This window comes from Ixodes scapularis, unplaced genomic scaffold, assembly GCF_016920785.2.
Source record: "Ixodes scapularis isolate PalLabHiFi unplaced genomic scaffold, ASM1692078v2 PGA_scaffold10__122_contigs__length_95168666, whole genome shotgun sequence".
NCBI classification, from domain to species: domain Eukaryota; kingdom Metazoa; phylum Arthropoda; class Arachnida; order Ixodida; family Ixodidae; genus Ixodes; species Ixodes scapularis.
This window is the reverse complement of record NW_024609836.1, coordinates 6,886,030-6,912,885: the sequence shown is the minus strand read 5'-3', so window position 1 is coordinate 6,912,885 and position 26,856 is coordinate 6,886,030. Positions and strand designations below refer to the sequence as shown.

At 46.8% G+C, this 26,856-nt stretch overlaps 2 protein-coding genes across 2 annotated transcripts in view; one reads left to right on the top strand and one right to left on the bottom strand.

The window, feature by feature from the left end:
- Window positions 1-5,319: 5,319 nt before the first annotated feature.
- On the bottom strand, window positions 5,320-11,470 carry LOC8041112 (general transcription factor 3C polypeptide 1). Its single transcript, XM_002414412.4, has one exon. The coding sequence runs from the start codon at window positions 11,356-11,358 to the stop codon at window positions 5,560-5,562; it is 5,799 nt and encodes a 1,932-aa protein (XP_002414457.3). The 5' UTR covers window positions 11,359-11,470; the 3' UTR covers window positions 5,320-5,559.
- A 163-nt stretch (window positions 11,471-11,633) lies between these two features.
- Window positions 11,634-26,856, top strand: part of LOC8041113 (5'-3' exoribonuclease 2) — a 74,751-nt gene continuing 59,528 nt past the window's right edge. The window contains 5 exon segments of the mRNA XM_040219653.3: window positions 11,634-11,757; window positions 12,261-12,342; window positions 20,107-20,234; window positions 23,851-23,962; window positions 26,199-26,372. Coding sequence (XP_040075587.1) covers window positions 12,268-12,342; window positions 20,107-20,234; window positions 23,851-23,962; window positions 26,199-26,372 — 489 coding nt within the window. The 5' untranslated portion in view covers window positions 11,634-11,757; window positions 12,261-12,267.

Genomic DNA, 26,856 nt, shown 5'->3' with positions numbered 1-26,856 from the left:
GCATTTTTATTTGAAATTCGTGGCATGGAAAACGGCGTTAAAACCGCTTCGTACGTGTATTTATGTGCACTGTCGGACACTGTTAGCACGAACACGGCGTCGACGCTTTCCAGCATGGGGGATATACGTGCCAAACGAACGAACGACATGTGGAAAACCAAGAGAGACGGCAAGAACTATGCAGTAACACTAGGTAAGTAACTCCTTGTGCTTGCAGACGATCAAAATAAGTTGAAAGTCACGTAATATAGTCCGATTTGCAATACATAAGTACTGTACTTACTGCTTTATTCTTTCTGCACACGAATATGTGCGAAGATGCTTGTTCTGTGTTCAAATCATCGCCCGCACGCTCCAAATCTTTGCAAATAGGGGGAAGCCAGAGGACAGGTGCGCGATAAAAACTGCCCAACATAGGAAATAATAAGAAAACACACCTTTCGTAGCCCACGTACATTATTCTTTACGTTTCGAACGTTTTTTTTAACCGCTCGTAGAGATGCACGACGGGGTCATTTCCATATAGTGAGAGGACAGGCATATTAGCAATATATAAGCACCAACGGAATGCTGGCGAACTTTGAACACACTCTACATTCCTTTCAATCGTTATTTTGCTTAGAATCGTCGCTCGTTTCTACATACCTGCCATGGAACAGAGGTTTGGGCCTGAAATATAGCGAAGTTTAACATCGTTCAGTGGTAAAGGAAAAATGCTGTAACTAAAGCAATTACACTTTCACAATATTAATAAAGGTACATACTACCCGGTACAACCGAAATAACAAAAGTTATTAATGTTTTTTTTCCGGCGACGAGACAAAATTCACGCGCGTTTTCCCATAGGAATACATAGGAAGACTGGAAAAGTAGACTGCATGCTGTCTGCTTCAATTTGCAACCGGAAGTCCCATAGACACTAGCGCCAGCTGAGCCTCTAGCGTTTATTGTAATAACTCTATGGAGGAAATGCACTCCGGCAAAAGGCCAAAACACGCTTTATGGATGGATGGATGGATGGCAGAGCCGTATATGTAAAGAGTTTGGTCAATGGGAGGTGCGGGCAGAGCCAGGGCGTGTGGCAGACTCGGAAAGAGGGCTTGGCATGCTCTCTTGACCAACCAGAAGCCGAAAAGAATCCCCTAGCAGTGGTGGCGACAAACAGTTCTGATCAAAGGTCTATATTCGTTAATGGTATTAATAAGCGCGTAAGAGTGAAAGGTAGTAAGTCTTTGTGGTTGAAAATAGGGTGCAAGCAGAAAGATGTAAGAAACGAATGCGCCGCGCAACTCTGTTTAGCGTGGACAGAGTGTGACCGTTCGGACGGCAGATTCCCGGCCATCGGCGCTTGGCGTACGGATTATGTCGATCGTTCCGCCAGTCGCACTCTTACAGCATCATTTTGGACGAACGTGATTGAAACATCACGTGTACCATATTTTCAGCCATTGAGAGTTACTCCAATGCAGTTATCAGGTTTGTTTCTGGCGACCACCGCCAGGGTATTATTTCGAGCTTCTGGTTGGTCACATTCAAATTTCTGAAGACGCCCTGGAACACACCCAGCCCGCTTTCGGCCAATGACGCCTCCTCATTTGTCTCCTATACTTCCCAACAAATGGCCAAACTCTCTACATATACGGCTCTGATGGATGGATGAATACGGCTGAGCCCTTTGGATCGGGCGGTAGCTTACGCCACCTAGCCATTTTGTTTTACCATTTAAGCTTAGAATATTTAAATGTGAAATCTATATTCACTCCGCAGTGCAAAGAAAGTGAGGCTATGAAACCCCCTTGCCATCAGTGGATAAGAAAATGCCTAGTTTTCTCTCGATTTCTTATTTGCGCGACCTCTCCTGCCCTCCAGTGTTGAAAATTGAAACTAAAGCCGATCGACGAACCTGTCTCGTGTTTGGCAGTGAAAGCAAACCATCGTTTTGACTGGACGAGTGTGACTCGTCATTGGCGATATCGGTACAACCTTCCATGACGAGTACAGCTCGGGCCGGGTGGTTAAAGGGTTAACATTTACCTACATCAGCTCACTTGCCCCGTCGTATTTTGTTCGAAAAAGCTCTCGTTCTCGACGCCCTCACCAAGGCTAATATCTAATCCGCCTATAATGACGATCCAAATCGAAAGTCCCAGTTTTGCTGGATATTTCAACAGGCTAGTTTTAAGTAGGGATGTCGCGAACCACCCTAGGTTCGATTTCGAAAGGTTTCGATATTTGCGAAGTGAACTGAGGTTCGATTTCGAAAAATTTCGATATTTTCGTACCGACCGAGGTTCGAATTCGAAAAAATTCGCAACTTTTGACCACAGCGGAGTTTCGAATTCGAAAATTTCGAAGCTTTCACGGTTTCTCAAATTTCGAATTCGAATATTTCGAATATTTCTTTCCTTCAGGTTCAATAAATTCGAAGATTTCGAAATTCTTTGGAAAAAAAAATTCGAAAACTTCGAACACTTCGAATTTTTATAGACATGAAGTTCGAACAATTCGAAGATTTCGAATTTCTTTATGCATAAAGTTCGAAAAGTTCGAAGGTTTCGATCCTCTTTTAACGCTAAATTAAAAAAAAAAAGAAGAAAACTTTGAAGATTTTGAATTTCTTTCTCATCCAAGTTTTCGAAGTTCGAAGTCTGATTTTCAAGTTTTTCCACAGTTTCAGTTTCAAATAACGTTTTCACGACTCACTGGTTTTCACAAAATCAAGTTTAGAAAAGTTAGGGTAAGATATCTAGATTCTGCGAAGTTGCTCAGGCAATTGAATGAGACGACGAGTGTCCCGGACGTGCTAGAATATTTATCAGTGCAGAATTGTGACCGCCAGCCCCCGGGGGGGGGGGGGGGGGGGGGGGGGGGGGTCTTAATCACGCAGTAGTGATTGCATGAACACACTGTTTTACGAGACTCATCCAGTTCGAAACGGCCAGGGGTGAGCAGGAGGTTGAGGCTCAGAAAAACCTTGAAGCGACCTGGCAAACTACCTCGCCACCCCTTGCACGCTGGTAGTAATCCGATCCGGTGAAGTTTGTAATTGTCCTGGAGGTTTATTTTCTGGGAAGGAGGAATTGCCTCGCAAAAAGCACAAAAGCCGACACAACTCGAGGTCGAGGAGCGTTCTACCATACAAGTGGCGTCGGAAGAGGAAAAACGGGGGGAAAGAGGGTAGCGGGGGGAAGGGGGGCTTCACCTCTTTCTCCCCCTTGCAGGTATTTCGGACTGTTAAAGAAAACAATACGGGGAAAGACGGCGTGGTCGAGCTTATTTTCATCTGAAATTATTTATGCATATGTATAGCTACTGTCGCTCTTCACTGCATAAAAGGTTGCGTAGATGGTCATTGTTAGAAACTCGTTGTCAGAAGGCACTACTCGTCACATGCTCAGTGGTTCGGAAGTTCAAAGCTGTCTTTTCGACCTAAATACCTGTGCCGATAGTAAGAAAAAAAAAAAAAAAGAATAAATGCGGAAATAAAAAGCAGGAGGAAAAAAAAACTATCAAGAATTCGTCAGAAGTGTTCTATTCTTGCATATTCAGAGGTGCAGAACTTCGAAACAAGTTTCTTTTACCAAAATGCGTACAGGCTAAAAGAAACACGTCCCAGGAACGTGAAGTGAAAAAAAAAAAGCTTTCTTTTAATGACGTGCTGAACTTGAACACTATTAGAAATCTTCTCCCATGAGTTAATTTATTCCTTAACGTGAAAAAACAAATATATTATTTTGTATTGTGCAGATAGCAATGATATGTACTGTCTGTGGTGTTAATTTAAATGCGATACCTCAAACAACTTAGACGAAAATAAATATCAAGTTTAGGTCATAATTTTGCATGCAGATACATGTTTGACATTTCTTCGAAACTCACGTTGAATAACAATAATCACATCTTAGACGGCACTTACCTAGGCTATACATAGATCATTCTTAAAAAAAAGTGTAACATATCTATCATAAATAGCTCCGGCTGCAGCGTGCTTCAAATCTGGCACAAACGATAATCGTCAAAAACCCGTTGTCCTTCCTCGCCCCTTCGGGGATTTATTTCTTTAAACCTAAGCATGCCAGAACATTGAAATTAAACGACATTGTTTTTCGTAAGGAACGCAGCACCGCGTGTAAAAGTTCGAGAAAAAAAAAATTACGAATGTACCCCACTACTTGAAATCAAATGAAACCGTCCGCCGGTCTTTCGAAGTTCGACGAACGTCGAACTTTTACCCTAAAAGTTTGAAGTTCGTCGAACTTCTGACTTTTCAGAATTCGAAACTTTTCGATTTCTCTTGATAAATAAGTTCGAAAGTTCGAAATTCATCGAATTTTTTGGTCAGTAAAGTTCGAAAGTTCGACAAGCATCGAACCTTGCAGCGCAATAAGTTCGAAAGTTCGAAAAAGATCGATTTTTTAGCGTAATAAGTTCGACGGTTCGAAAAGCGTCGAACTTCTTAGCCTAACAAGTTCGAAAATTCGACCTCCGTCGAATTTTACGATATAGACAATTCGAAAAATCGAAATATTTCGAACCTTTCGAACCGCTTGATTCGATCATCGAAACTTCGATTCGAAAAAAGTTCGCGGTATCCTTAAGCCGTACACTTTCAGAGGTTCACGCATAATACCATGCTCAAACGGATCAGGTTTCTGCTCGGACAGCATCATCAGTTTTCTTCAGTGTAAACGGTTATAATTGAAAGATCACAACCAGCTGCTTTGTAGACAGCTGGTTGCGGAAATTTACACTTCTGTAATGATCTCTACGGCAGCCTAGCTCCTTGAAGTCAGTTGCAGCGACCAACGTTTGTAAGTAAACGTTGGTAGCGATGGCATTCTCGCATTCCCACGCATCACTCTGAACAGAAAGGCTCTAGTTTTGGTTTGAAGTCGGTACCCTTTCTACAACATAAATGGCGGCAGCATCAGTCTTGTGCACTCGGTGCATTTGGCGAGTTCGTTTGAGTGTTCTCCGTGCAACACTCTGCGAGTGCGATGCATTTTGGGGGAGAACTCGAACGGTGCCAGTGCGTGTGAAACGAACGGCCCGTGACCACGGAAAAGAGTGAGCGAGACTCAAACCGGCCAGTTCTCGATCGGCGGTTTTCGGGCGGGAAGAAAACGAATTTTGAGCCGCAAATTCTGTTCTGGCTGGGTAGTTGGGCTCTCGTATGTCACGTACGACTAAAAACCTCGGGGAGTATAAATACAATGACAGTGTCCCTTTAAAGGCATTTCCTGTTAATCTGCCCAATTTGTAGCTTGCAAATAGAGAAAGAACAAGACAGTTGAAGGAAATCTTGTCAGACATCAGCAGTTTGAAATGATAAGCAATATTTATTTCGAAAAACCGGATGGGCTATACAGAATTTGATAATGGTGGTATCTTGCGCAGAAATATGACTTGAACATGTATCAGGCAAGACTCAAAAACAGCTGCAGGCTAACCTGAATACTGAAAAACAATACATCAAAAGTAAATAAGCATTATGTACTTCTCAACAAAAAAACGAGTCATTTACAAAATGAAAGCTGTACAAAACTCTTGTCTCTCCCTTCACTTGAGAAAATAAGATGTGAATGCCGCAAAGTTCAGTAACGCCTCCATGGTGCCCTCAAAGCAGACATCGTCGTTGACTTCGTACACTTCGGAAAAAACAGCCGTCCTTCTCTCGGAGAACAGTGTGCACTTGGAAGTGCCCGACCTGAAGTAAAATCGCTTGATGCACCCAATCTCCTCTAACATCCTGAGCACGTCCAAAGTCTGGATGCACGGTCCAATATGCTTCGCAAATGAGGTCCGCATGGACTCTTCCGTAATGCCAGGATTGTCCATAACGAACGACAGCACAGCAGACATGTATTTGTGGAGCAGCGCTCGGTTGAGCGTGCCGTCGGGCTTCTTCCACAGTCGCGGAATGTACATGATCTTCTCCAACTTTTCCATGTTTATGTTGCGAGACATCGCTTCAATGCATGTGCGATTAAAGACAGCTCCTCGTGTTGCTGGTCGCTGTCCTGGAGAAGTCTGCTGCGTTTTCTTGGGTTCCGTCACTGTCACAGCACTGTTGGGATCATCTTTAACTTTGAGCACAGAAGCTTCACCATTGTCTGGTTTCTGCATTGTATTTACAAAGTCACTCGATTTGACTTCATCAGCTGGAGACTTGGCATATGTAGACAGATCACAATTGTCGGCTGTGCTGTCGTCCACTTCCATTGCAGATACACCTGCTGGGCTCTCGTCAACCGACATAGGAGAGACTTCAGCTGTGTTTTCATCGACTACCATTGGGGAGGTGTCCACAGCAGACGGTTCCTCCATGGCTTCGTCCTCTGCTGAAGAGGAAGTCTTTCTTGCCTTGGCCTTTCGAGCCAGCTCTTGTTCACCGAGTGCAGTCGCAAGCGACCGCAAGTCTTTGGGGATCTTGACTGCTCGTACCATCCAAGGCTTGGCGTGAAGCAATGCAATGTACCGCACACAGGTCACTCCTGCTCGCACAATGGCCTTGCAACTCACCAACACATCCAAGTGGGACTCAAGAACTGCACTGGTTACATTCAAATGAAATGTTTCACACAGAGTGGTGAATGTGATGCCAAGCTCCTTCCTGTCGACTATCAGGGCATACAGCCCATGAGCAAAGTTTGCCTCAGCATCATTCTTTCCGTGATCCGCATAAGCTTTGCTAATGTCCTCTGCAGTCCACAAGAGCTCGCATGCGTTTGCTGCAAGAACTTCTCTTTGTTCTTGCACGAGCTTGTCGTAAACAGGACTTCGGATCTTGAGTTTGTATGACTTGTCAGTTGGTTCCTCGACGGTGCATCTGGCAAGAACATCACCGTCTGACAGGCCAAAGCTTATCTTGCACGGCTTAATAATGACATAGTCCTGGGGCCGCAGAGAGGTAAACTCTAAAGCCTTTGTCATGTCCTGCCTGAGCATGTAAAGGAAGCTCCGAGATGCTTTCGCATTGCTTCCAGAAGTTTCGATGTGTAGGTTACTAAGACTGTCACTGTATGAGCAACTACCTGCCAATGGGCTTTCACTGGGTGGACCCTTTGTGACAACCTTGCAAGGGTTTCCATTATCTTCACAAACTTTGCTGTCAAAGTCGACAATTGCCTGTGGAACATCAATGACATAGTCTACCTTCTTCATCATGATCAGCGTGATTAAAAGCACTGCATGTGGAGGATCGACAGCATCAACAGTTGTAAACTTCTCCCCAGAAGTCTGATTTTTAAATAGGGTAGTCAGTAACTGAGCCATATTCACAAAATTCTCTGGTGCAAAGCGTCGCATGAGCTCAAACTGGAACCGCCCTGACAGCGTGAAAGGCAGCATGGACATGTTGAGTGAGCTGAACTGCTTTTTGGCATGGCACTTCTTCCTGCAAATGACACTGTTGTGCCTAAGCCTTGCAGTCACTGATCGGATCAGCTTGTCTGGATAGAGCTCATAGATCCTATACAAGATCAGCGACCAACTTGTCTTCCCGTCATCAGCGCCAAAGGACGAGATGATGATGATGCCCACCGTGGTAAAGTGAATGTCTACAATATTGTGGGGTTCCTGGTACGACCAGCTGTCAGGCAAACACTGTCCGCTCACCAGGATGTTGTACTGATCCTTGAGCTCTTCTACTGTCTTTGGAAGGGCAATCGCACGGTGCCGCTCCTGAGGGCTTTTGCTGAACTTGATCATCAGGTGGTCCAGAACCGTTCTCAACATGTGGATCCACGCATCCTCCGCACTCTTCACTGGCTTGGGACCATAAAACATTTCTGTAAGCTTTTGGTCCTGCCGTGCCTCACAGAGGAACACGGAGGCATTGGCCTTTGTGGCTGGATTGAGCAGCATGAAGCGCAGCCGCCTTTGACAGGCACGGGACGTCTTGTCCTTGCTGAGCTCGGGAAAGTGCTCATGGAGAATATCCCTAACGGCCGTGAAGGGCACAACCATTTTAGGCTGGTGTGGGTCCAAGAACCAAGAGGCCACTTTACACATTAACAAGACTATGTCTTCTTGAGAGCTCCATGCAACACGCATGAATCGCATCTGCTTCAGGGCAGCCATGTCCTTGTCATCATAGTACGGTCTTCGTTTCTTAGCGCGCCCGCATCGTTTCAGCACTCTGAAGATGCTATGGGGCTTTCTCCTAAATAGAGTTCTTTTCTTGGCTTCCTCTGAAGCCTTACTCCTCTCTCTAGAGCCATTGATGACAACAGGAATGGCCACCGGATCTGTGCTTGGTGCTCCCGGCTTTGGATAGTACACAGACATGCGGGAAATGGTTGATCGGAGCCTTGAGAGCCTCTGTTTCTGTTTCTGCTTCCGTGCAGTACCGCCGTCGGTCTCCTTCCCAGTCTTATCCAGGTATTCAATGTAGTTCTCCAGCGGCTTTGACTTTTCCTTTTGTGACACGGTCATCAGTCCAGGTGTCTTCAAGACCACAGTGGTCGTGTAGTTCCAATTTCTTTTAAGGTGTGCAAAGAGTGCAGAATCAAAGCCGGCTGCACCTAGCTGGTCCCCTGGTATTGAACCGGTGTCCACTTCCTCACCAAACTCTCTGTTCTTGGATGCCTCAATCATTGCTGGCTTCTTGTAGAGGTTCTGCAGCTCAATTACCTGGCCGCGCATCGTCTGGGCTGTTCCCAAAGGAGTGCTGAGGCAGATGCCTTCTAAGTCAAACCAGAACCGGTTGACGTCCTCTTCAGTCTCAAGAAAGTAGTCTTTGAGAGGATACTCTGTGTCTGGTGAGATCTGGTGGTACCCCGGGGCCGAGCAGGCAGTGTCTTTGATGGTGATGCGCTTGTGAAGGAAAAGATACACTTGATCCTTTTCCTTGAGGCGCTGCGGTCCAAATGTGAGCAGCCCAACAAAGGACAGCCTCTTGATCGTTTCATGGATGGAGTATATGTAGCGCCTCGCGAAAAGCAAGGCGTTCCTGAGCTTAACAGGAAGGCTGCGTATCAGGTAGTGGCACCTCACATTGTGCTGCAGGTATTCGTCCAACCCTTCTATCTTGTACTTAATGCAGCTCACAATCTTGACAAAAAGGGAGAGCGGCAGCGAGAGCAAGATGTCACTGAAGAGGAGCCACCCCTTGGGTGTGCTCGGGTTTGCTGGGAGTGGAGCCACGAACGTCTTCCAACTGATGCCTTCCTGGTAGCGCATTGGAGCCGATGGATCGTCATCCAAGTGCCCTAGGGGTGCCCCATCATAAGTATACAGCATGTAGTGGATAAAGCTGTAGCACAGCTGCATCCGGCGGAACTTGGGCTGAGAGCCATAGAAGCGGCCCATCGAAGGGTTGTACTCCATCTTGGAGCACTCCGTAAGCTCGGGGCTTTTGGGAGCTTGAGGTTTATTGTTTTCGTTGTGTATGGCGAAATACTTGAACTTGGCTTGTTCGATGGTCGACCTGACCAGCTCGTCGTCTTTAGTGACATCGGGGTGGCAGATGAACTGCAAATTCTTCTCCTTTTCTCCCAACCGCAGAGTAGTCCGTATGGACTTCAGATAACCGCTCTTGCAGAGCTTGTAAAGCAGCCGCTCTAAAGAGACCTTGTCCAGCTTCAGCTTGTAGCCCTCTTCCAGCTCTTGCTTTTGCAGTGTCTTGAGAAGCCTTGTTAAATCGGCAACCAACTTTTCAGCCTTGACGTAGTCAATGATCCTGTTGGCCCTCATAAGCATTTTGTAAGAGGGGAGCAGCTCCTGCAGGGACTGCCTCTTGTTGATAATGCCGGAAGTGCTCGGGAAGCTCAACACCGTACAACCCTTTGTCTTTATTTTCTTAGAGAGTGGTTCGTTGCTGGCCTCCACTGTAATGGTGGGTTGGTCGCACTCTTCGCTCGGAACCTCGTCTCCAGTCCCTTGCTTCATTGGCGCGTTCTCCGAAGCAGGTGGCTTGACTTCAGAGATATCCGTCCTCTGAGACACCCGCTGCCTCTTAGCAGGGGGACATTTGCTCGCTTGCTCGAGCATTCGCTTCTTCTCTGCCGCAAACTTCTTGTGAGTCTCCGACTGCGATGCAAACTCCGGGGTGAAGTAGCGTGTCACTCTCTGACGGCCAACGTCTTCCCTGTACGGCACCACCAGTTTCCTGAAGAGAAGGGCTTTCAGGAGGGGACGAGCTTCCAGTCGTGTTGTTGACATGAGCTGCGCCAGTTCCCGAAGTGTCGCACCTTTCGTGCCGGCTCGCTGCAGTTCCCTGTAGGCCTGGTCTAGCCTTGGCAAGTCATAGATGTACTTGCGCGGGTCGTAGAACATTGCGATGCTCGACTGGCTCTCCATCTCTTCCCCGTCGTCGTCCCCTTCTGCTCCTTCAGCCTCTTCCTCTTCAAACGATTTGGTGAGCTCAATGACACGAAGGAGCTTCATTCCAGTGTTTTTGGTGTACCACTGCTTCTCCGGCGTGTCCGGGTAAAGTTCGTTGTAAGCCATCGTGTACTGCGTCACATACGGTACGGCGGCAGAGTTAATCAGCCTCTTGAAGACGGCGTTCTTGAGACCCATCTCCGCACGGACCTTCCGGAGGACCTCACGCTTCAGGGGCTTTGTGTCCAAAAGCGCGCACAGCTCCCTCGTCAGCATCTTGAACTTGGTCTGGACCTCGACGAAAAACCGGGGCAGGTGGAGCAAAAACCCAGTTCCGGACTGCTTGTGATCGGAGCGCTGGTAGTAGAGCTGCTTCGTGATGAGGTGCCGCTGAACGAGCTGCTTGCGCAGGAGGAACATGGACGCGTTGGTCAGCTGGAAAACCTTCATGTCCTGCTTGCCCTGCGTCGTTAGCCCCGCGTAGCGAGTGCGCCCGATGCGCTCGAGGACCGCGTACTTCACGTCGGAGAGGTCGAGGTCCTTCACCGAGTTGCAGGGTCCGATCAGCGCCCGTTCTCGGGTCGCCTGGTCTGCGACGATCACGAGCGAGTTTCCCCATTGCTTCACGACCGCTTCGAGAGTCAGTTTCGCCTTGCGGACCTTTTCGCTGACGTTGACGCGGCTGTCAAAGGTGGAGCACGAGCCTCGCTGTCCGTTCTTGTTCACCAGTTCCACGGGGTAGAGGTCCGGCGGCAGGACCTTCGGTTCGATCACATATCCTGAGTCCGGGTCGACGTGCTTGTACCGGTCGTAGAGCACCAGTTCCTGACGTGGCTCTTGGAGTCGGTAGAAATCTAGCCGTGCATCAGGGACGATGCTTCGCCAGATGAAGGCTTTCGACTTGTCGTCCAAAGCGAACGGGAACTTCGGTCGATCCTTGAGACGGATCCACAGGGCCTGTAAGGTGATGCCATCGAGGCCCTCCAGGGCTATCTCTTCGATGCAGGCGGCATAGAAGTCGTTGTCCGCCATCTGCAATTGGGCGAATGGGCTATTTTCCGATTCTAGCCATTTCAAACAAGATTCCGAGGACCTCCACTGCACCCGCGTGATTTACATGGAACGCGTCCATGATGGACCCTCGACCACAGCGTGCATTTGGTTCAATCGGGCGTCAAGCGCCGACCAAGCCATCGCAGAAGCCTATTTTAAGTGTTCCTAATTAAAGCTCAGATACTGTTTTATTTGTAAACAAATACATATAAAACGAATACATTTTACACCACTATGGTGCGCTCGTGACCACCAGCCGCTTCTCGACTCTCGCACCCAGCTCATCGTGCATGGTCTTAAGTTGGTGGTCGTCGCGGTGAATTTTGTGTTCCCCAAAATATCAAGCACCATTTGCGTTTGCTTTTAATACGCACCTCGGTGAGTCCTGCCAACGTTTCGAAAGTCTGTGGTTTAACTTGGTTTCGCGATGAATGAACCAGATTGTTTTAGACATCCCTCAATCAAAAGTGGCGTTTCCCATTGCATTGCTAGTAGACGCTTCCGTGAGTTTACTGAATGTTTGAGGCGGTATTAATGTACTAATGTTCCATAGTGATTCTTATAGTTTTCGTGGAGGAAGAGATTGCATCTAATTACGCTATTTTTGCAGCTCGGTAGCGTCTTATCGCGAGCGTTGTTATTGCAGTCTGAACTACTCCATGACACCTAGCATAGCGGCAGAATGCCAAACAAAAAAATGTAGGGATTATCGTAGCGTTTACTAATCAAATGTTGAAAACATTTGCGTGCGTAATGTACCGTTCGGAAAACGTACGCACGGACATCGGAGTGCTTTCGATGCGGCCGTGCCTTTGCGCCGGCTCCGTGATGTAAATATCCACTAAATCTTTATTGCTTTTTTTCCTCTTTTTCTTTTTTAGATGAGCTATGGGAGTCCCAGCATTCTTCAGATGGCTGAGCAAAAAATATCCCTCAATCGTCGTACACTGTGTGGAGGAAAAGGTGAGTTGCTACCTTTTGTTTTATTTTATGCGATATCTTCCCAGACTGATTTCACGGAGCTCAGCTTTGTCGACATCCGATGCGCTGCAGGGACCAAGGTCGCTTAAAAATGGCTGTTTATGTAAGCTTTTTTTTTTTTTTTTTGCTTCCTTATTATTATTAATTGCGAGAGGCATTGCAAAGTAACGAGTTCCATTGTATTGGTCACCTTTACAGCGAGGAAACCTTGCCTCTAAAAACTCCAGGCAATAGACTATTTCCATGAATCCCTGCATGCAACACGGCGCGCGTTGCACTCTGGGAGCTAGTTGGCCAGGGAGGAGAGTGGCATGGTTTCGATCGACTTGTCGACAAGAGATTATACACAGAGTGTGGACTATTAACGGCCGTCATCTCATGTTTTCTGGTCCTGAAGGCGTCATTCGTGGTCTCTAAACAAACCTAAATGGTCAGACCTCGAAGCTTTAGCACAAGCCTGAGACGTATAGACCGACACGCGGAGCTGCTCTGTTTACCAACATGGCTGGAAGGCCGCACATGCGCGGTAGCTATGTGGGCAAAAGCAGCCCGGCTTTCCATGTTTTCGCCATTGCGTTCTAAGGCGTGCGCTCGTTGTTGACGTCGTAGGGACACTTGTATCTTTATTTGTGCGTCATATTTCCTCATAATGTATGTCATATGCTATGCCCGACTATTTGAGCTCGCTGCCCGAGCCTGAACGGCAGCGGTATCGAAACAAACTATGTGTGGACGGCGTTGCCCACAAAGATCCGTACGCCGTAAACAAGTTTTTTTTTTTTTTGCCGTAAACAAGGCCTGCTGGACTTCCGACGTAAAGTTGCTGCCACGGAAGTCGATGGCTCACGTCGTCGTTTATTTAGTTTTTTGGCCAAGCCAGTTCACGGCCGACACGTTGCAGGCGTACAAGTCTCTCGAGGTCTACGATTACTTCGAGTCGGTTCCCGCACTGCCGGCGGGAGCAGCAGACTCGGGGTCTGCAGAAGTCTGTGTATTCATTGATTGATTAAATACAGACAGCGTCTTCAAGTCAAGGTATGATATTTTTCCTACCCTCATGACCACAAGGCATGACAAGCAGTCACGGTTTGTCCGTTCTGCAGTCTCGTCGGTAACAGGTTACAAGTAACGGCTTTGTTGGTAACGCGTTACTTTTTTGAGTAACGTAGTAACTTACTCGTTACGTTTTCTGCACAGTAGCGGGTAACATACCTAAGTTACTATTTCAAGTAACGGAGTTACGTTAGTCGTTACTACTTCCCAAGTCTTAACGAAATTACACTTAAATATTTTCCGTGTTTTAGGCGTCAAGCCATGTTTTTCTTTGCGTTTTCTCTCGTAAGTATTTAGGTGAAACCGTAAAAAGAGATAAAGTAATTATGTTCAGTTTCTGCATGAACATAATGTTTCTTGATATATGACCTATATCATCAAAACCGTAAAATGTGTTAAATTATAATTTAAAAAAGTAACGCAGAAATAACGTGCATTACTTTTTATCGGTAGCATTAATGCGTTCCTTTTATTTTTGGGTAACGTAGCTCAGTAACGCATACCTTTTATTTGCAAGTAACGAGTAACGTATTTCGTTACTTTCTTTCGGTAACGCCTACAACACTGCCATTCTCTCGCTGATCCCCTTCTGCTGGGTAGCACGGGCGTAGTGAGTCTCCGACGAGCGCTTGGCCAATGCTTTGTGCGCGAACACCATGGGAACAAAATCCGGGTGGTCTCGATCAGACAACGGTTTCCCTGCACATAAGCAAGCCTCGGGCGGAGATTGAAATTGAAGCCGCCCTTGCCTTCAAGAAAGTGTTTGCAGCGCAAACGGTCGTTCGTGTGAGGCGACCATTCTTTTCGATCCACAAATATTATCCACCTTCTGTGCCTTTCAGAGTCTGCCGGGAACTCGTGGAAGCTCACTCCGCTGCTTTTCTTGTACATTTCGGTGCAACACTTTGCGGAATGCGGAAATGCTCTGACGCCCATGCAAAACGTGCGCGCTTCTGCCCACACCCCCGGCTCCGGCGCAATGGGAGCGCCGCCGCAGCTCCGTGACGTCAAGCCCGCGTGTCGGTCTATAGCTTGTCTTAACACAAGCTTGTTGCATTTTTGTACTTGAGCCTTTTTGTTAGCGGTTCGAGGTATGTGGACGAGCCAGTGCTGGGAATCTCGACGCTGCGAAGCTGGGGGATCGTGCTTTTGAACGAATCAACGAGCTGTAGCAACCAATAAGTATGCATACATCGAGCTCGCGCTTTTACGTTAGTGTTGTTGATCAGGAAGTTAGTTTGTTTCGTGCGTCCATAGACAAAAGATAACTTTTTGCAATTACTGTTTTTCTTAATACGCCTGAGTATGCGAGGTAAAACTCGGAGGCGCCATTGAAAAGCTCAATTTGAACACACTTATCTCTTATCTGTACTGACCCGCAGCACTGCACGAAGCAAAGTCCCCATCCGCTTGCATTCCACTAATATTCAACATCGCGTATGCGCATAAAGTTATCCTCAATCATAGGTGTAGACTATGGGGGGGAGGGGGCTTGTGTTCCCCCCCCCCCTCCCGGGCCCAGGCCATGATCCTTACCGAGACGCTGTTTACGCGCCATGTGACGAGCTTGTATACTTGGTTCATACTTAGTATGCAACGCTGCCAAAGCTACTGGCGCGAGCACGTAACTTTCTTTATAGTTTCGTTCGCGCGAGCACGCATGCAAATGATCAACAAGATCAAGCCTCATGCTCGCGCCAGTGGCTTTAACAGCGTTGTACGCCAAGCATGAAACAGAGTATAGGGAGTATTCACTGGACGCCATATTTGTGGGTGCTGTTTAGAGCGCATGCTCAGAATGAGCTCACATCAATAGGCTGCTAAGACCGGCACTCTTGAGGGTGCAGAATGCACGTTGCAAAAGAACTGTGGAGGCTCGCCATCAGCACGCGCTCAGCATTCGCGCACACGGCTATGGCCACCAGGGAATACTCCCTGTAGTAGTGGCATGTAGACAAAATAATGCCCACGTTGCTTTTATTGACAAAATACTTGGGAAATGGAATCCCAGCGTGCTTTTGTTAGCCTCAATCTCCAGTTCTGGCGAGAAGGTAACGTGCAACACCCCCCTCCCCCCTCCCGCCCCCCGGGAAAATGGAAAGTCTACATTGCTGCATGCAATAGTATAGGCACATTCGCACATACAAACCGTTTTAAGAAAGCAAGTTGAGCACTTTTGTGAAAAATGTCGCACCGTTCGTCATAAGTGCGCCGGACGGATGCGGTGCGCCAAACGAACAAAATTATTCAAAGCGAATTTGACGGTTGCTAATGGCCATAATATTTGTTATGTGTTTACTTTCTTCCTGACTGAGTATGCCGAAATAATTTCAGACACACCATTCAGGCACAGATCTCGGGCTTCAGTAAAAGCTTGTCCAACAAGGCTTAGCGAGGAGTAGGGGACGCTTGCTATCTTGTGTCGTAGCTAGCCGATCACAGTGTTTGCGAAAACTTAAGCTTCTATCAGCATAAAATTTGAGTGGGAGATATATGATGACACGAGGAAGACATCATAGTAACTTTTGTGCAGTAGTGAGGTCAAATTTACTGCGTTTCCTGAAAAGTTCATGCGTCAACGCTGGGCTCAACGTTATACTCCTGTGAGGATGCGGCTTGCTTTTCGCCCAATGAAGTAACAAGAAGCGGACGTTTGGCAAACAAAATACGTGCAAGGCTCAAAGTGACAAATTTTCAGATGTAGTTCACTGGTACTAGACGGGATTATTGAAATTGAGCTCAAAGATGCACTTGTGGCGTGAGGTGACTAAGCCACGCCATACTAAGTTTGCATACGCACGCACAATATCCGGTGTTTTGGGAACGAAGGAAAGTGCCCTGGTCTTTGTTTTGTATTGCTCGAGAATGAGTGTACTGTGCATTCGGAAAAAGTCAGATAATCGAAAACGCAAGCAGCGCGTTCGGTTGCGGCGTGATAGCATGGGATGAAGCTGCTCAGTCGAAACTGAAACTGTGTGGACAACTAGTTCCCAGAGTGCACTGCGTGGTATTTCGCCGCGATGGGGCGCGTTGGTTTTGGAAGAAGTCCATTGTAGTTAATTTGTGTTATTGCTATGGTTCGTAGTTTCTTCCATTGATGCAGGGTCTGATTCAGTAAACCACTTCAGTTCGTCTTTAAGTTGTTGGCCTCAATTTAAAAATAGCTCACTATGCTTGAATTGCCAGTCGAGGTACAGAATGTTTTAATTCTGTGTTTATATTAGATGAAAGATAGGGAGGGACTCTAACCAAACGTTTAATAAAAAACAGTCTGGCTTTACTAAACCAAAAGTTGAATACATGAAACTTTTGGTTAGGTTCCCTATTTGTCGTCTAATGTCTATTCCTAACCAGGCAGAGATCTGCCGAATGTTTATCTTCAAGTGTTTTCATATTTCTTGAGGCCCTTTCTTTGAATGTCTTCAAATTCTATAGAGTCACAACATCAGATGGATCCAAAATTATTGTGTGAGCCCAAAACCTAAGAATTTGAGCTCGGAATAATTTAAAAGCTCAGGGTTTTAACTAAAACTCTGAAAACCGTCCACAAATTTCTCTCCAAAATAAACTCGGAAAATGCAGAACCCTCCCTCTATTCATATAAAACTAAACGCTGAAGGGGTATTTCCGTTTTCGGTGCCCCATCTGATTTTCCCATCAACCTAACAAAATGACTGCCCACATCTTTGTTTCATGCTGCACGAATACCCCCTCCCCCCCTTTTTGAAAAGGAAAAAAAATAAGATATTCCTGGCTATGTGCTAGTAACTAGAAGACCTAATTGTTGCTTACCGGGGCTACTGTCAGGCCTGTAAAGTCTCCAGCAACTGTAAAACTTGTATGTGCCAATACCAAGTCCTGTGCTAGGCTTTCTCAATTATGCGATTGGAGGCAGTTTATCACACTTTCATGTAAATTAATTTGCAGCGAGTTCAAGGACTTTTGACAGGGCAGTTATGTGTGCCTTTGTTCTTATGAAGACATGACCCATCAAGGCCCAACAATCATAGAAAATGTTGAGAACTGAAGTGCCCTTTCCCTCTATTTTCCTCGGTCACATCCAAAGTATCCGTTTAACTTAGGATATCCGAGCTGTCATGGCACGACCATTATTTTGAGTTGGAACTCACGAAGGCGAAGTTTTGTGGTCATGGAAACCCCAAAAGTGCACCGATATTGAAGAAACATTGAGCGCATCACAGGGAAGTGAGTGACTCCTCGCAACTCCCAAGATACGGTGCCTGGAATGTGCCTTTGACTTGTGTGTTTAGCGTCTAATTCACTCCTTCTCGCGCGAGTTGGAACGTGTTGGCGCATGTGTGCAAGTAGCCCCCAATCACTTCCGATTTTGAGCCAGACGGCAGGTTTCGCAGTATTTCTGGAAATGGCCACCTATAGCACGGTCAGACTTAATTCACTCTTACGATAAAGGATGATGTGTGGAAATAGATGTGAACCGGAAGTGTGCCGGGGCTACCCAATAGATGGCGTCGCCGAGTCGTTGCCAAACGAATAAGGCCGAGAACCACCCGTGCATCCAAAGGGGTCCCGAACTGGTGGCAAATTACATTGCGCAAGCTGTCAATGTCACGCCGTAAGTTGTTGCAATCTTGGGAGTACGTTGTAGAAGTTCCGACAAGGAGGACGAGCGTGCACATGCGTCGCTGTTGTCATGGCTGCCAAAGCTTCCGCAAACCGTCACGCTCGGGAGCGACCTGCGTCACAGCAGGCGTCTGCCGCATACACCACTGCTGCCGCACCACTGCCAGTATCGTGGCAGGCGACGGCATTACACGATTGCGACGTCGTCGGGCAAAGGTCTAGGAAACACAAACGAGGATGCGCTAGTCGCGGCAGTTGAAGACACGTTTCAGGCACCATACTTGAGGTCCGATTTTTATTCGAAGTGGGAGCTAGAGCGTTCTTGGCCGCCGATCGGACACGGTGCCACAGCCTGCGCATAATCAACCTAAGAGACGTTTCCGAGCCGTTCGCGGGCTTACGATCGGGCAAAAATCTGGCGAGAATGTTTCGTCAACATACCAATGTGGAGCGCAAGTTTGTCTGCTTCTTTTGAAGGTGTTGTGGTGACGTCAGAAAGCCGAGCTTTGTTTGGCTCTGACGGAAGGATAGTGGGTAGACCTCAAGGCAGCTTGCTTCGAGGGCTACCGACTATCCTTCAATCAGAGATCAGTGTCTCTCTGGCATCACCACAGCCTCTACAAAAGAAACAGGGAAACTTGTGCTCCGCATAGCGAGAGAGGTCTGCCGGTCGACGTCGCCTTGTATGGCACAGCAGGACAACCTCGGACTTGCAAACAAAGCGCAAGTTGTTAGTTTTAACGTGAAATAGCGGACAACCACAATCACAGCCTGCATTTAATCTCACTTCGCCGCGGTGCTCGTTTCGTTGCGGACTATCGACTTTTCTCCTGGCCGACTAATAGACGACATACGGCGTTTTCTTGTTTCATTTTCGTCCACAAATGGCACTTCGTAGCAGATGAACTACATTCTTCGCTCGCGTTAGCGGACAAACCGTCTAAAAAAGCTATCTTTGCACGCTCCGCGAGATGCAAATTAGACCTCGCTCTCGCAATGACCAAAGTCAAACCCCTGAACTATTTGATATCTTTCACGTTTCTCCAAGTTGGTTTCATTTTGTTTGGTTTTATCCGCAAGTATGTTACTCCACAGTAAGAAAGTTTCTGGATGGTGTTTTGACAAATGGCGTAGTTCTTTGCGTGAAAAGAATAATTGTTTGTTTGCGGTGTCAAGGCTGGTTTTTCATATTTGCCTTTGAGCGTGTCCAACTGCAGTCCTGGAACACTTACGATCCGAGTATAACTAGACCCACGGTGAATCAATGGCGCTTAAAAAATGATAAAGATATATACTATGCAAATTAATAGTGTTCTCTGATAGAGGGTGTCAGTATGCCCCTATGTTTACTTGTTGTAACCAGTTACGCAGAACGGTGTTCACACAAAGGCAACTGCATGAAACAGCCTTAAAGGGGCACTCATGTGGAACCTGAAATCTTCTGTTTATGGTGATAACTCAACCTAAGCCCTTGAAGCTCCCTAAAAAAACACGAAATTACACTCATGGGCGGCCGATTTCCCAAATGAAATTGTTACCAAAGATTGTGAAACGTTCCTCTTTCTTCACTTTCGCAGATGGCGTTTTCGATCAATAATTGCTGTATTACTGTACTTCTACACCCAAAGCTTTTGTTCAAACATATGGCACAAACTGCCTAAAAAGAGCAATACAGTGATATCTCGTTAATATGGACGCCTGTGTTCCCGTAAAAAATTGTCCATAATGTGAGTAGTCCATAATAATGAGTCAAAAATGCATGTATTTTCCCAGTTTGTCCCCGAAAGTGGTGTTCACAAAAGAGGGGTATCCATATTAATGGGGTCCATATTAACGAGACATGACTGTAATAGTACAGCTTGGAATCTTTACGCAATTAACTATTTTCATTGGTCAAATGGACCTGAGGGAATATTGCCCATGTGTTTCTATTACCAGGACGTCTACTAGCAGGAAGTCTTGCCATCTTGAACTGGTCAATTTTATTTGCTGAACGGCAACAAACAATATGACATCAAAATCAGGCTTCTACAAAAAGCGCTAGAGTGCCGCCTTGAGTGACGTGCTTGCCCTCGCCTCCTCGCAAAACAGCCGCAGGTGGTTGACGGCGTCAAGGTGCCGGTGGACATGACGAAACCTAACCCCAACGACGTGGAGTTCGACAACCTGTATCTGGACATGAACGGCATCATCCACCCCTGCTGTCACCCCGAAAACAAGTGGGTCTTGCTTTTGTTTCGAAGTTTTGCTGCGGACGTACCCAAACGTTTCCATCTCGAGGAATGCCGCGAGTTCGCGCGCCAAGAACGCCTTCGCATAGTTCCGTACGTACGCGAAGCGCCTTCGGGCGCACTGTCAACGTTAGCCAAGGCTATGGCGGGTAGCAGGCCCACACTGAAGCGTGACGCCTCGTGAACACTGCCTATACATATAAAAGTAAAAGCAACGATAAGATAGAAATATGAGATTAGTACGAAACATCATTTAACAAATTAGTGATTGCTATTCTAAAATCAGCGGCGTTAGTAACTATAACTGTCAAATAGCAGGTGCTCTGAGCACGCTGACGGAGTGCCTCGAGCGATCCCAAGAAGTTCTTAGCGCCACCTTTTTTGGACGAGTTTGATCCATAGTCGCTCTCAACATTTCAATATTTACACTAGCGACGTTATTGCAGCCAACTAAGCGATTGTGCCAGCAGCGCTTCACGATAGAAAGTTACGCGAATATCGGAGGGATGCAGTGCTGTTACGGGCCTCGTTACGAGCCGTTCGAAGGTCGGCGAAGCAATACGTTACGATGCAGTGCCGGCATGTTGGAAGGTCCCTCCGACCGGCCGGAGTTACTATCAAGTTTAAAAAGTCATTTTTACTTGGGGGTTACGCCTATTAATCTGTGGGAAGGGTACGCCAGTCGGCTTCCTTAGGAGCTAAGGTAGTTCACCCTAAAGTGCCTTGGACGAGCTGAGCTGGTCGGCCACTTTCTGTCTAAAAATGCCATGGACGAGCTCAGCTCGTCCAGTGCTTTATTCGGTAGTCCTCAATTCCACAGATGAGCTAGGCTTGTCCGAGTAGCTTTGCGGCGCGAATCATAGATGGGAGCACTCGTTTTAGTTGGCACATTTTTTTTGCCTCCGCTGATTTTTGCATAATAATTTTTTCAAATTTTATGTGTAATACTAGAGGAATAAAATATGACACTTTTAGGTTACTTTAGGAAAAAAAAAGTGGCACTTAAGGGGTTAATGTATGCTGCGCTGGTCCAGCTTGATGGCCTTTCGTTTTGTACGCTGGGCTGGCGAGGCGTTGGTCGGCAGTGGGGGTGAAGAGGACAGCAGGAACAGCAGCGTAACGGTGGTAGGAGCGCGGCGAAAATGCCAGCGAGTGCCAGGCACGTGCAGCTAAAGTCAATGCGCCCCTTAGAGTTGTCGCTCAGCCGCTCCACCACCGAGACTGGATGCTCCGAATTCTAAATCTGCGATCGCTCGCTTTTCGTAAGGGGAAGGAGCTTTATGACTGCGGGAAGGCGATTCCCATTGACGTAGGTTTGGTGGGCAGAAAGGAGGCACTAAGAGTAGGTGCGCTGCAATGGGGATCCTAACTTTTAGTTGACTACTGGTGCATGGTGAAACGTAAGACGGTTCTATAAAGGACGCTTGGCAGAGTGTTGGGTTGGAGTGATGCAGTAAAGCAGCTCGCAAGCCTGCAGACCATGTACACAGTAATGCACATACTATGGAGTGCACGACGCCCGGCTATGCATCAATAGGTGACTCAGATCTGCTAAAGTAGTGCTTAAACTGTAAAACATGCTTAGCACTTTGGGACAGGGAAGGTTGAGCAAATGGCTTGGGGGACCCAGTAAAACAAGTATTCTGGAAACCCAATTTTTTTTCTTTATTTGTTTCATAAGGGACAGAAATAAAGATGTGGTGTCTGACAGCCTCTGCCCCCCCCCCCCCCCTCCCCTAACATTCAGCAGCCCAAGATAGTTACATAATAACAGTTCTGCAAAACATTATGCAATTAAATAAACAAGTCAAAGCAACAAGGGGATATAAACAGTAAATTAATCTGGTAAAAACACTATAAATGTTGGTATATGTTAGTTGTGTGAAAACTAAAAACAAAACAAAAAACTGTGATACAGTCACATATATATCCGACATCTCAGCAACAATAATGAATTCAGATGAGATTAAAAGGCAACATCAGGGTGTTTTATTTTTGTTGAATACAGATTTTTCTAAAAAAAGCCGTGAGACTTACACAATTGCGGTCTGTGCAAGGAAGTTATATGGCCAGGCGGGCATTATGTCCAAGAGAGAATGCAACTAATAGATGACTAATTAATTTAAATTCAATAATTACTCTTTTAATTAGATGCTTTAGGGCACATGGTAATATTGAAGAAGTGGAGGCAATCAACGTTGAAAGCCAGCCCAGTTTTTAAAAATCCTGGAGAAGGTCCACGCCTTCGGCCACGCGTCATTCTTTGTGCTCAGACACAGCCAAGCCACCCATCCATCTCACCAAGGACAGCTTTGTGACGGGGCACAATATCGGTTCCTGGCTAAACTTTGGTCCGTGGTCCAACGCAGACTTGATGTTTGGTGGTTTGAGCACGAACAACGATGCGTGGCCGACGGCGTGGACATTCTCCAACGCACCGCTGGCCAGTCAACGAGAAGCTTCAAGACCAGCAACATTGTCGCCTACTTTTCGAAACACAACCTCAAGCTGGTAACTGCTAATAAGGAAGGAGGATTCGTCGTTGCTCCGTCCGCCCTTTACGGTGGGAAGGCAATCCAGGTCATCGACAAGGATTTCAAGGGAGTCTCTCAGGACCCTTGTCAAAGGGGAAATATAGGACTTATGCAGCAAATTGCAACTATCGGGGTTGCTAAACAGCGTCCGGTCTAGCCAGAAATTGAACCTCGTCATATTTTTGACTGCTAAAACACATAAGCTTGAAGTTCCCTTTAGGGCCATTGTTACAGAAAGAGGCGCTTGGCAGTTTCACACAGTCTTGGGTAGTAACGCGTTACTGTAACTTCGTTACTTTTTTGGTGACTTCTAACTGTATCGAGTTACTTTTTTTAAAATTGTAACTTGTAAGTGTAGTTCCATTACTTTTTCTGACGTAACGATGAAAGTAACAACGTTACTTTTGTTGTTACTTTCCAGTTGTTTTATGAATAATATATCATTGAACAAGTACAATCCGGCTACTCCTTGCACTTTCCAAATTGTCTTTTCCGACATTTCGGGTGTATTGGCTTTGCACAAACTTGTAAATACGTTTGTTCTCGCAAGTCACGACCCAAATATAGCCACGTGTAGATTTATGACACTAAGATTTTGGCTAGGTATAAAGATAAAGTGTCGCGAGAATTGCACGAGGCATTTGAAATTAGGAACCGAGAGGAGAAATGTATAAGTGACACGTCCCTATCCTTATCTACAAATGAGTTGGAATTTTTGAAACACGGACTGAGCAGGTAGGGTAAACAAGGTTTTTGTGGCTATATAATGTGCGAATTTTCAATAAACTTCAGTTGAGAGTGTGCCTTGTCCTGTTTCCCGTCGTCTGTGTCCCTGTATTTTTTCGGCGCTTTTTGTTTGCAAAATAGTGACGCGAAATAGGTTTTTTTATTGAAATGGACGGTTGAGCGACTTGGGAGGAGTTCATAGTAAACTCGTACTAACCTGCTTGTCCCGTGTATTTCTTTTTAATCATCATCCCAGTCGCGCTGTTTTTCACTATGAATAGGGTTCTGTTTCTCCTCTCTTCACATGATCCCCGCACTGACCGGACGTGCATACTCTGTCGCAGGCCCGCACCCAAGAACGAGGACGAGATGATGGTGGACATCTTTGAGTACATTGACCGCATCATGAGCGTGGTGCGGCCCAGGAGGCTCCTCTACATGGCCATCGACGGCGTGGTGAGAACTTCGTCACCAACAGCAAAGCGAACCTCGTCGCAGGTGTCAGAGTGAACTCTGTCGCAAACGGCGGAATGTGCTTTGTCACAAATGGCAGGGCTAACTTCGTCACAAATGGCAGGGCTATGCCCATCAAACACTTGCGGTGCTGAGTCTGACTGCAAGTTTTGCAGTATTTTTGAGATCAAATCTATTCGCCGTCCTCGGGGTAACGGTTGCTCGTATCGTTGTTGGACTTATTAATGCGAATGCATGAACTGGTCTCATGGAGCGAGCTGACGTTGTTAGTTTGAATCGCGAAAACGGCACCTAGTTTCCCCGATCCTTCAGTTCCTTTGGCTGGCGCACGTCGACAGTGCTCCCACTGGCCGCTGCGCTCGTCAGTTTTCACGACCGCTCACCCCGCGGCGCTGCATGCCCGTCAGCGTGCCAATGCTCCCCTGGGCACGGAGCGTCCAAGGTCACTGTGCCCAGGGGAGCACACCACGCGCTGACCGGCGACAAAAAGGGGAGTGGACGAACGGCTTGCATGCTTTTGCATTCACAACCCACGAGAAATGCTCGGGTGTACCTCAATCTTTTTTTTTTTTTTTTGCCCCTCTGGTGAAAGTGTGTGTTGGGAAATATATTCAGACCAGAAGTGTACCAGGGATACCCGACAGCTTGAACCACTGAGTTTGTTGCCGAACAAATAGGGGCAAATAGTCACTAGCTGCATGCAGTTTGGGGTTGGACCTTATTGTTGCTCCAGTGAGATTGTGACATGAGGCGATAAGAACGCCAGAGAAGGAATTACAATGCAAGAAGCCTCACAGCCATGATGCATTATATCTTAAGCTTTATAGCGATAGAGTGACCGGATGCAAAGAGTGGCAATGACTCTTATGCATGCAGGATGTTTGGGAACTTCAAGGCCAGAACACACTGCTGCAAGTTCCTAGGTTGGATTGGAATGTTCCAGCCAGGTGTCGAGGAAAGGAAATGGGAGCCTGAGGGGGTCGATTTAATTTTTGGAAAAGAAGCTCGAAATGTCTAGCAACTGGGAAAACCGGGAATTGTCAGGGAAATTGTAGTTACCGGGAAAAATCGGGGAATTGTCAGGGATATCGTCAAAAAGCGAGCCAGGTCGGGGAAAACCAGCCGGAAATGCCATCGAGTGCCCTGAGCAAAGACTTAAGGACTTGAGGGCAGAAAAGTAGGCAATGAATTCTGCTTAGAGCAGAGCTCGGGCTCTGCTCAGCTGATGTAGAGTGAACTACCCGATGCAAAGCGAACAGCCGACAAATCCGGTCCAAGCCTTGAATTGGATTGGATTGAGGGCACGACACTAGGCTAGATCCAGTTAGAGCTACAAGATTTAGTAACAAACGGGAAAGTCGCAGACTCCAATCCAATCCATGCTTTAAGCCAAAAGTATCCGAAAGTGTGCATCTGGCGGCCATTCCGCCAAGCTGCCATTCGGTTATTGACGTGTGTGGTTGAGCGTCGTGTTTTCATTGTGTGTCCGGAAGTGGCCCCTACACTGATGATGTCGGCGGCAAGAAAGTGCTCATTTAATCTGGACTGGACGAACCCGAATATTTCAGAATATGCAAGTTGGATTAAGCCCGTGCAGAATGATCCTCACAGTGCTCAATGTTCAATGCCTTGTGCTGTGATGGTCTTATATATTTACCCGCCTCTAGAATGATCAGGGAATTTCACCTGAAATTGTCAGGGAAGACCTGGAAAAGTCAGGGCATTTTAAAATAATAATGTGCTAGACACCCTGGAAACTTAATTTCCACAAACTTGGCAATTTAAAAAAAAAAAAAATGACGCAAAAAATTGATTGCAAGAGCACATCACTTTGCGTACTGAATACACAGCGTACCATTCCCAATCGCAAAATCTTGCGAGCACGAAATATTGTCGGAACCCATATTTTGCCAAATTTGTTCGATGCAGAGCCCACGAAAATAAATTTGCTTACAGATGGGTCTGGCTGACTTGAAATAAATTGCAAATACAAGCTTTTCATGCTACCACACTGGAACTTACCCGGGAAGTGAAGCTGGGTTGTAGATAATGAACCAATAAGAACTCTGACAAGAGAAAAAAAAAGGGAAAACAGATAATAAAATAAAATAGTTGGTTTGCCCAGCTTTCTGCGAAGTAAGGATGGGAGCAGAGCTGTACCTGTTTTGTGGGGTTTAAAGAGACTCCAGGTTTGTGCAGAGTGTGCCGTCTTTTGCAGGCGCCCCGTGCCAAGATGAACCAGCAGCGCTCCAGGCGCTTCCGTGCGTCCAAGGAGACGGCAGAGAAGGTGGAGGAGATGTCCCGCATCCGGACGGAGCTGAGGGACAAGGGCATCCCGCTGCCACCCGAAAAGCCCAAGAGCGAACACTTCGACAGCAACTGCATCACCCCCGTGAGTTGCACCTACCCTCTCCGATCCCTGCCGTCTCCGAGAAGAGAGAGATGGACCGGTACCAGCTAGAAGACGCGTGGCATCACCAAAACACATGCTTTGCGGCGACTCTCGTCGAACTCTGGCGTGTCGGGGATCCACTAACGACGGCTATATGCACGGGCCTCGTCTTCTAGGCGGTATTGGATGGACAGATGGTTTCTCTCGTAGGGTGTTGTTGCGCTTTCTCATTGATGGCACGTATATTGGGTCTCTGATGCCGGACGATTGCGTGTATGTGCTCTATGGCTCTTGGTGAGGCACCTCCTTCACATTTGCAATTTTCATAAATGTAACCTTTATCAAACATTATTTATTTATTTTATTTTTTTCTACCTTCAAGGCCGCGGTGGTACGGAGGGGACGGGGATTTGGAAAGAAACATATTCAAAAGCTGTTATACAGTGCAATCAACTTACAACGATAATGAGCAAACCCAAAAATG